This window comes from Andrographis paniculata, unplaced genomic scaffold (genome assembly GCF_009805555.1).
Source record: "Andrographis paniculata isolate CXL003 unplaced genomic scaffold, ASM980555v1 Contig82END, whole genome shotgun sequence".
NCBI lineage: Eukaryota > Viridiplantae > Streptophyta > Magnoliopsida > Lamiales > Acanthaceae > Andrographis > Andrographis paniculata.
The window spans coordinates 965559-976745 of record NW_026137620.1 but is presented as its reverse complement, the minus strand read 5'-3'; the positions used below and the strand labels follow the sequence as shown (position 1 = coordinate 976745).

General features: G+C 27.4%; 1 protein-coding gene across 1 annotated transcript; it reads left to right on the top strand.

Annotated features, from left to right (window-relative positions):
* The first annotated feature begins 1178 nt into the window (after window positions 1–1178).
* On the top strand, window positions 1179–4316 carry LOC127241497 (serine/threonine-protein kinase PBS1-like). The gene is made up of 5 exons (XM_051260587.1): window positions 1179–1664; window positions 2262–2455; window positions 2542–2731; window positions 2798–3189; window positions 3700–4316. Exons 1-5 carry the CDS (start codon window positions 1544–1546, stop codon window positions 4120–4122), a joined length of 1320 nt encoding a protein of 439 aa, XP_051116544.1. The 5' UTR covers window positions 1179–1543; the 3' UTR covers window positions 4123–4316.
* The last annotated feature ends 6871 nt before the right edge of the window (window positions 4317–11187 follow it).

Sequence of the window (11187 nt, the reverse complement as noted above, 5' to 3'; positions counted from 1 at the left end):
TTCGAGTTAATAATGATAGATAATACACGATATAAAAATCTACAACACATAATTTATTATAGCATAATACAAATACAATATATACATTTATAATTCATAACATAATTTCACACAATATATAATTTTCTATGTCCCACATAAAATATTCACATTTTTCTATTTTGCTCACATAATTTGTCTTTTAAAAAAAATATAATTATATATTTATCATATTTCTTCTTCCCATAACAAAGTATTCATTTTTCCATTTTAGTCCGTACCATCAAAGAATTCATTTTTTTAGTAACTGTACTGTCTATCTAACATTAGAAATACCCTTACAACTTACAAAATATTACACAAATGTCATTATATTTATATCAGACGTACTAATAAGGTTATTTTAGTCATTTTTACTTTATTCCTACTACATCCAAATATAATACTAATATTTCTAAAACTACTTGTAGAAAACAAATGGATATTTAGTTATGGGACGAAGGGAGTATTTTAAATTTTACAATTGTTTCAAATGTAATTAAATTATTTAATTATATTAATTTTAATATATAGTTCTGTTATTAATATAATTTTTAATTATTTAGTCATTGTACTCTATCTAAATTTTTATCTACAATAATACTATGGACAATTGGCCGAGGAAGTACTCTCTCAAAAATAAATTTCTCATTTTGTAATTTTAGTCTGACCGAGTCAAAATTTCTTATTTTATTTTTTATAGAAAAAATAATTATCAACAAAATATCAAATTTTTGGCACCTTCTACTTTTCGCATCGAAAAAAATAAATATTATACTATCATTACATATCTATAAAATATTAATTTATTTCAATTCATGTATAAAAATCAAATAAAAAACTTATTATCAAAAAATAATATTTATTTCAATAAAAAAAAAAATTACTTCTATATTATATCTATAAATAAAAACTGTATTAAATAAAAATATATAGATATTTATTTATTTTATATATATATATATATATATACTGATTTGCCCCTAGAAGCTCCACAATCATCCCCAAAAACTTTAGTCAAACAAGGTAAAAGGAAAGTGGATAAATACGCCAATATAAATTTAGTAGTATTAACAGCAAACACACATAAAGACGTGTACGTGCGTGTATGTGAGAGAGAAAGAAAAGGGGTTTTGCAGTAATAAGTCGATCGAAACAGAGGTTTCGGCAGATGCAAATATGAAAAGCCGAAGGCAAAAGCCGGCAAAATTTTTCACTTTTTCTCAAAACCAAAACCTAATCCCCAATTGAAAATTCCTCTCGATTTTTTTGCTTGCTGCCATTGTTGAAGCTTTTCCATTTCCTCACTTATAAATAATAATAATAATATTTAGGTGAAGATAGTAAAGAAGCTTGGGATAATTTTCATTTTCATTTTCTTTTTTCCTGGATTGATTTAAAGCGAGGTACAGTGTATTGTTGGTGGCATTTATGGTGGATTTGCGTTTGGGGGAAAATAAGAAAGGAAGTATCGATTCCTTCTCGGTGAGCAGAGAAAATTGATCTGAGGTAGAAGGAAGGAACTATGGGGTTTTTCCATTGTTTTGGTGCAGGCGAGAAATCGGAGCTTAAATCTCATCAAAAGAGAGACGATCCAAAGGAATTGCTCTCTGCAATTCCTTCCAGTATATCGAAATTACAATCTGGTTAGTGATTGTCTCCTTTTTTGCATTGTAGGAAATTGGAAGTATGTGTTCAATTAGGGTTTCGAATTGGGGATTTGATCTGTTTCTATGAAATTATGTACGATTGTTTGATTTCAATTTGAGTATTGAAATATGTCTCAATGATTTCTTTCGATTAGATCTCTGATCGTGTTTGATTTTGTTGATCTTAATGTTTGTTGTTTGATTTGTTCATTACTGATATGATGATTGATGGTTTTGAATTCAGTTTAGGATTCCTCTGTAATGATTCATTTTGGTAAATGTAATTTCTTTGGTTAATTTTAATTTAAATAATATTTTAAAGTTATGTTTCGAGAAAAAAATTAGGGTGTGATTGTTTGGGACTTGAGATTTTGATTTGGAATTTGAATAGTAAAATATTTAAATTATAACAATGTATAATGTAAAACTAATTTTTAGTATAAAAAATAAAAAAAATAGACTTTTGATTCGATGTTTTATGAGTAAAATTTTTTAAGAATAGTAAAATTTTGGGGAAATTCAATAAACAAACACAACCTTAACCCTTAATGTATTTTTATTGAAAATCGTTCGATCGTTGCCGTTGAATTACAGGCGGCGATCGTTTGAAGGTGCGGAGCAATGCCGGGCAGAAGAAGGATAATGCATCGTCGCCGGATCTTCAGATCGCGGCGCAGACATTTACTTTCCGCGAACTTGCCAAGGCGACGGATAATTTTAGGCCCGAGTGTTTCCTCGGCGAGGGAGGATTCGGGCGTGTGTTCAAAGGGAAGCTTCCGAGCGGTCAGGTGAGAAATCGACGCTACATTTTCGATTCCTAAGGTTTCCGGAGTTCGTAATTGTTAACGCTGTCGGAGTTTGCGATGATCGACAGGTTGTGGCCGTCAAGCAGTTGGATCGAAACGGGCTTCAGGGCAATCGGGAATTTCTTGTCGAGGTTCTAATGCTTAGCCTTCTTCACCAACCGAATTTGGTGAGTTTAATCGGATATTGTGCCGACGGCGATCAGAGGTTGCTCGTTTATGAATTCATGCCGTTGGGGTCGTTGGAAGATCATCTCCACGGTAAATCGCTCGATTTCGAATTTTTTTATTGTCGATCGAAGGTTTTTTAAATGTATGTCTATGTAGATCTTCCGCTGGAGAAAGAGGCTCTCGATTGGAACACGCGGATGAGAATAGCAGCGGGCGCGGCGAAAGGGTTGGAGTATCTCCACGACAAGGCAAATCCGCCGGTGATTTATCGGGATTTCAAGTCGTCGAACATATTACTCGACGAAGGGTACTCGCCGAAACTCTCCGATTTTGGGCTCGCGAAATTAGGTCCGACGGGCGACAAATCGCACGTCTCGACTCGGGTTATGGGAACCTACGGATACTGCGCTCCCGAATACGCGATGACGGGGCAATTGACGGTCAAGTCTGACGTCTATAGTTTCGGAGTCGTGTTTTTGGAGCTGATCACCGGTCGGAGAGCGATCGACCTTAGCCTACCGCAGGCGGAGCAAAATCTCGTCTCGTGGGTGAGCGTTCGATTCGGTAATTTTTAAAAAAATGGTAAATTGATTTTTTTGTCCCATAATTAAACCCTTATCGTTTTAATCCCGTAACTGCAGTATGTCGCAAACTAGTTTCGTAAATAAAAATTTTTTGCAATTTTAGTCTTTCGGCACTGAAGATGCCAATGTGGCACCCGCATGGCTCGCCGGATGACACGTTTCTGCTAGGTCAGCGACAGATTTTTATTTTTATTTTTTCAATTTTTTTTGAAAAAGAAATTCACATGTCCGGCCGGTATTGCTGACATGGCAGACACATGTCTTCCGGCGAGTCACGCGAGTGCCACATAGGCATCTCCGGCGCCAGATGACTAAAAATACGAAATTTTTTCATTTACGGTACTAGTTTGTGACAAGTTTCAGTTACGGGACTAAAATGATAAAATAGTTCGGTTATAAGACTAAAAAATCAGTTTACCCAAAAAAAAATTCCTTATTTAATGAAATGTTGTTAAAAATTTTCGATCGGTGCAGGCGCGGCCATTGTTCAACGACCGTAGAAAATTCCACAAACTCGCGGATCCGCGGCTGCAGGGGAAGTTTCCGGTGCGGGGGCTTTACCAGGCGCTGGCGGTGGCATCGATGTGCACCCAGGAGCAGGCGGCGGGTCGACCGATGATCGGGGACGTGGTGACGGCGATTTCGTATCTGACGAACCAGGTTTACGATCCGAATGCAGCGGCGGCGGCGGTTTCATGTGGCGGCAGCCGGTCGGAAAATCGGAGTAAAGGCGATGGTGATGGGTCGGAGAAGGAGGAGTCGCCGCGGGAAAATTTGAAATCAATAAATCGGGATTTGGAGAGGGAAAGAGCCGTTGCGGAGGCGAAAATGTGGGGGGAAAATTGGCGGGTGAAACGGCGGGAAAGGGAGAGTAGCTTCGATGCTGCCGAGGATTGAACGTGGGAGAAATCGAAGAATAGTGTGTATCTATGTATGTATATGTATGTGGTTTGGATTTTATTGTTTTGGAGACTATTGAGGTATCAATGTTGTGTATAATTAATTTTGGAAGAAATTGCAGAAACTGATTAATGGTGTTATCATCGATCACTTGTAAAGGTGGACTTATGTGTATATTTTTTCTTGTTACTTTTTTTTTTTTTTTTTTATTTATTACTCTCTTCATTAATTGTCTAAAAGTATACTCATTTAATTTGGATAGAAATTTTAATGTGGTATTGTTATCTTTTTCTTTTTTTTTAATATATATAATTAAAAAAAAAAAAGTGAAAAATAAAAACGAGGCAAGAAAGTGTGACTTTTTACTAAAACATATAAGCATATTTTCTCTTAATAAAAAAATAATAATAATATTTCCTCTGTCTCAATTATAAATTTATCCGATGAACTAACATCTACTCATTCATATGCTCTAACACATATTATACTGTAAATATGTAATATGAATTTATATATTTTATGTTATCAATGTATATTTCATATCATTTATTTACTTATTATTTTTGGTTACATGATTCTTATAAATGTTAATAATAATAATAATAATAATAATAATATATTAAAACAATATACTATATACTCTAGAGTAGGCAAAAAACATAACCGAATATGGAAAATGAAAAGTTTAGTACTGAACAGTGGAGTATACAATTTTAGTTTTGAATCGGTTCAACGGTTTGAAATATTTATAAATATTTTTATTTAATTGAAATTTTAATTGTTTTTAAATATAGTTCGTGATTTTGAGTATTTGTTTGATTCGGTTCAAATACAAAATATCTATATATTTGTAAATAACTGTATCCACCCCTAATATACTCTACTTACTCACAATAAATCAACAATTTAATATAAAATATTACTCTCAACGTTCGGCTCTAAGGATCTCATTTACCTTTTGCGCCATCGTATTTAATATTAAAGATATCATTTCATTTGTATAATTTTTCCGTAATGTTATTATAATAGTATTATAAGACACTAATATAAATATTTTTATCATTTTTTCTTAATTTGTATTATGTTTTCATATAATAATTAATATTCAAATATCAACACGAAAAAAAATAAATGAAACTCTTAAAGCTGGACAGATATAGTATTTTTTATATTAACAATACAATTTTATATATCTAATACTCCCTTCGTCTCATAACTATGTATCAATTTGCTTTTTGCTCGGGGTTTTAAAAATATTACTCCCTCCGTCTCAGATACCATGTCTGCTACACTGTAGACACCGTATTTTAGGAGGAGTGTAATTAGTAGATAATTAAGAATATATTAGTGAAAATAATTATCCTATAATATAAATAATTATAAATTAAAATTAAGATAACTAATTAGTTTAATTAAAATTTTAAAAAAATTAAAATTTAAAATGAGATTAAAGTGTGCAATCATTTTTCAAAAAAGGAAAGTGACATGGTAAGTGAGACGAACAGAAACGGCAATGTGGACATGGTATTTGAAACCGAGAGAGTAGTATTATATTGGGATATAGTATGAATAAAATAGAAATAACTAAAATTAGATAGATAATACAATTACTATAAAAAAATTTTTTTTATATGATGAACTAAAATAAAAAAAATAGATAATTTGTTATACGAGAGAGTATAAAAAATATATATATTCATTAAATAAAAGAAACCTTAGTCAACGCCTATATTAATTAGTTTCAATCTGTAACCGCCGCCGCCGGCGGTGAAAAATATGATTGACGGGTAAATAGAGGGCATAATTGCAGCGTTTATTTAATTTTACTTATATATATATATATGGTCTCCGTCATTTAAATCTATGTTTTTTTTTTTTGAATTATTATCGAAAAATATTTTAATAAAAAATTATTTTATTTTTATATTATTTTTTTACTGTAAAAAAAAATTAATAATTATTACTCACTTTTATTAAAATTCGTACCCGATCAAATGAATACATATTTATATGACGGAGAGAATATATTTTTTTTTTATTATTTATTTTATTTTTAAAATTTATTTGAAATATTTAAGTATTTGTTTACATAATTTAGAGTTTGACGTATCTGTCTTTCTTTCATTATCTCCTTTTTGTTTTCTCCTACAAAACTAACCCAACACAACACGCAACGCAATCTCCTTTTTTATTCTATTGCTACTAGTTCATTTATTTTTTTATTTGAATTTTAATTTAAATATTTTTTATTTCGAGCTCTTTATACCATATTATTTAAATGTACAAAAATTTTAATATAAAAATATATAAGAAAAAATTAAGTAGAAGTATTTTATTAAAAATTTAATTAAAAAAGGTATGATAAATAAAAAATAACGATAAATTGGTTAAATATTTTAAAGTAATAAATAAAGTTTTTTACTATAAGTGAATTATGCAGAAAATATAGACAACAAAATAAAAATGGTATAATTGGGATAGAGAAAATATTTTTCATAAATAATTTAATAAAAATAATTATTATTTATTAAAAAAAAAAATGAATTTACTAGGAGTATCTTTTACTCAAAACAAAACAAAAACAAACAATACCTAAAAAAAACACAATCTAAGGGATATGTGGAGATTTAAATAATAAAAAAGCAATACTATTTTATTAGAATGATTTTCCATAAAAAATACACTCAATGGGTTCCAACTTATATATATATTATTATTATTATTATTTTATTATTTTTGAGTATTTTATTGAAAATATTATTTCACTCTAATTCAATGGTACTCATTTTGTTATTTTCGTTTGTTTAAGTGAAAAATATTCAATTTTTTAATACATAATACATTTTAATTAAATATTAATTTATCTTTTTTTCAATATAATCCTACTAATATCATGGCTAAAATAGACTTTATACTATTCTATTACTCTTTCCGTCTCAATACAATAGTCTTGTTTTTTGTCCGTCCTAAAATAATAGTCTCATTTCCATAAATAATCATATCACTATAAAACTACCTTTATTTTTTAATTATTATTACACAATTGTCACTACTTTTTACACTAATACACTTACAAGAAAAAGTCTTTTACTCGTACTTTTTATCAACTACTAATATTATATCAATATTCCTTAAATTTTGTGTCAAACACAATCCAGACTATAATTTTGGGACGGAGAGAGTACAATATATATCTATAAAATAAGAAAATACTCAAGTCCGAATGTAAAAGTCAAATGAATATATTTCGGAGGTAGTATCAATTTTTTTATTATAATAAAAGTAATTACATATTAATATCAAATATCATTTATTTTTATATAAATTATAAACATACTATTACATATATATACATAAAGTACAAAAATATCAAAATCATTTTGCACACATCTACTAATTAATAAAGTACTATTTTTTCTATCCCAGTAAAAATGTCCAGATTATTATATAGATTTAGAAAAAATATAATTAGTAAATAATTAAAATAATATAAATAATTACTATATATTAAAATTAAAATAATTAAATAATTTAAGTAGAACTAAAAAATTATAAATTATAAAATTAAAATGTTACTCCTATTAAAGTGAATAATCATTTTTTTAAAGAAAAAAGATAAAATATGTGGACCGATCGGAAAAAAAAAATAAACTGAATATTTTATATGAAACAATAAATATTACTCCCTCCGTCCCAGATACCGTATCTGCTAATTAGTATGAGTGTAATTAGTAGATAATTAAGAATGTATTAGTGAAAATAATTATCCTATAATATAAATAATTATAAATTAAGATTAAGATAACTAATTAGTTTAATTAAAATTAAAAAAAATTAAAAAATTTAAAATGAGATTAAAGTGTGTAATAATTTTCCAAAAAAAGAAAGTGACATGGTATATGGGACGGACGAAAAGAAACGGCAACATAGACATGGTATCTGGGACGGATGAAGTACTATTTTTTAATTTATAATAAAAATCTAAAGGAATACTTTCGTCTCTAATTCACCGCTCTCACACACTATTTATTTATTTATATATTTATATATGATGTTGGTTGCTTGTGGGATTCTTTCAATTTTTATAATTAAAAAATATTGGGAATGACTTTTTAGGGTGATAAAAGACTCGATTTTTTTAAGATTTGAATCTGATTTCATATTTATTTATTTATTATATGAAGTGTTTTTCCTTAAAACTATTGAATTTGACATTTAGATTTATTTAAAGATTACTAAAAAAATAAAAAATAAAAAAAATTAAATAGCATACTATTATCTTTTTATTTATATTAATCAAATATTGCTTTAATTTTAATTTTTATTATTTTAAAATTATAATTAAACTCAAAAATAAATAAGCAAAACAGATACAATAGTCTACTTTTACTCCTGTCTTAGAAATTAATTATTAATAATTAATTAATTATAATATTGTGGGAAGTCTATTCAAAGTGAGACATTTGGGTTGAATTACAAATAGTTTATTGACGTGCTTAAGTGAATCAATGCATGTCTTTTTCTTAAATTAAAATACCCACATTTTAATTAATTTTATTCTCAATTTATATAATACTCCCTCCGTCCCGTCCCATGTACCGTAATATAAATAATTATAAATTAAAATTAAGATAACTAATTAATTTAATTAAAATTAAAAAATTAAAAAGTTTAAAACGAAATTAAAGTGTGTAATCATTTTCCAAAAAAGAAAAGTGACGTGGAATGTGGGACGAATAGAAACGGCAATATGGATATGGTACGTGGGATGGAGGGAGTATCAAATATATATATATAAATATAATAACAGTTTTTTTTTATTGGTTTGGAGAAAATTTTGATTTAAATGGAATATTTTGTAAGAGAAAAAAAAAATTGACAACTACAAAATTGAAATAGTAAAAAATTGAAAATTTGGTACAAAAGAATATATTATTAATTTGATATTATATCTCCAAAAAAAAAAAAAGAAAAACTATAATTATCTTGTAAATTATGGATATTACTGGTCTATTTTCTTGTAATTTTAATTTGAAATTAATTTTATTTATTTTATACAATAGTAAGTACTTTTAACTTTTTAAAAAAGTAGTATTCATTTTCTTTGTACTTTCAAAGGCAAAAATGTCAAAATATATTTTCACTAATTAATACTTCATCCGTCCAAACAATAAGTATACATTTACTTTTGGCGCAGAGTTTAAAAAATAATAATATTTTAATTATAGTAGGTAGGTAACAGTAGTGTAATGACATTTTTGCCCTTAATTTTTGGTATAAAAGTAATAATGTGATGTAAAGTAATGGTATTTGTGGAAAAAAAAGTGGAGTATTTAATGAAATAATTACTTTGTAATTAGACGTCCCAAAATAGAAATATGTATATTTTGTAACTTGATGGAGGGAGTAAAATATTATTACCTCCGTCCTAATTCAAAGTATCATTTTTACAATTTTTTTTTCGTTCATCTCATTTCAAAGTATCTTTTTCTTATTTAGAAAAAATAATCATACACTAATAATAAAATATAATTAACTTTTACTTAAATTACAAATATATCATTACATATACAATTAATTTATACAAAAAGTCAAATATAAAAAATGTCAAAATCTTTTACACACTTCCATTGACCAATAAAATATTATTATTTTTTTATCTACGGGATAGAGGGAGTATTATTCATTAATTCACTATATAAAAACAAATATATATTTTGCTGAATTTTTTTATTCAACCATAGTAACCGGTTGTTGTAATTTATTTAAGATTTTAAAAAGCAAGGACGACGGTTATGATACTGATCGGATCAAATCAGCATCGTAAATCAACACCGACAACACACAGTTCTATATAGCATAGTACATAATATGTTATATAAAAATATGTGTTCTGTAATTTATATGTTGTATTGTGTTATATATATATTTATTATGTTGAAAATTAATAATATATTATGTTGACTATTATACTAGTATGTACGGTCAAAATATATACTCTCTTTATCTCAATACAATAGTTTTATTTACCATTTTTGTCCATTCCAAAACAATAATCTTCTTTTCATAAATAATTATATCACCATAAAATTATCTCTACTTTTTTCATTTTTATTACACAATTGTCATTGCTTTTTACACTAATACACTCACAAGGGCAAAAAAGTCTTTTACCTATATTTTTTTATCAACTACCAATATAATATCAATATTCCTTAAATCTCGTCCCAACTCAATTAAGACTATATTTATGGGACAATTCCGTTCCAAAACTATAGTCTGAGTTGGGTTTGACACAAAATTTAAAGAATATTGATATTATATTGGTAGTGGGTAAAAAATACGAGTAAAAGACTTTTTTGTCCTTGCGAGTGTATTAGTATAAAAAGTAGTGACAATTGTGTAATAATAATGAAAAAGTAAGGATAGTTTTACAGTGATATAATTATTTATGGAAATTAGACTATTGTTTTGGGACGGACAAAAATAGTAAACATGACTATTGTATTGGGACGGAGAAAGTATATAATTGTATTATATAGATATATGCTAATCGAATCAAATCAGCACAATCTAAAATCTGAAGCGAATCGAAATGCAAGATAATTTTATAAATGAAACGTAAACATGCGAGCGAATATTATGTTGGACATGTAACAAAATTTATTTCTATATTATTCTAGTATATAATTATTTAATTTATTTATATTATAAAATTAAATGAAAGGGTTTCCCTTCTCCGTACGAAACTAAAAACACTTGCAAATTTTCAATGTTTGAAAATCCAATCCACTTCAACTAAACATACCACGTTACTTCCCAACTTAAATTATACATACATACATATATATATATATATATAGAGAGAGAGAGAGAGAGAGAGAGAGAGAGGCTAAATTCTCCTACAAAAATTCAAATATATATATATATACACATTTAATTAATTTTTCCCTTGAATGTGGAAGTAACACTATATGGGTGCACCGATTGATAATTAATCATTCGAATATATTTAATAGATATACTATACCTACAAGAAAATCCACATATATATATATTTAT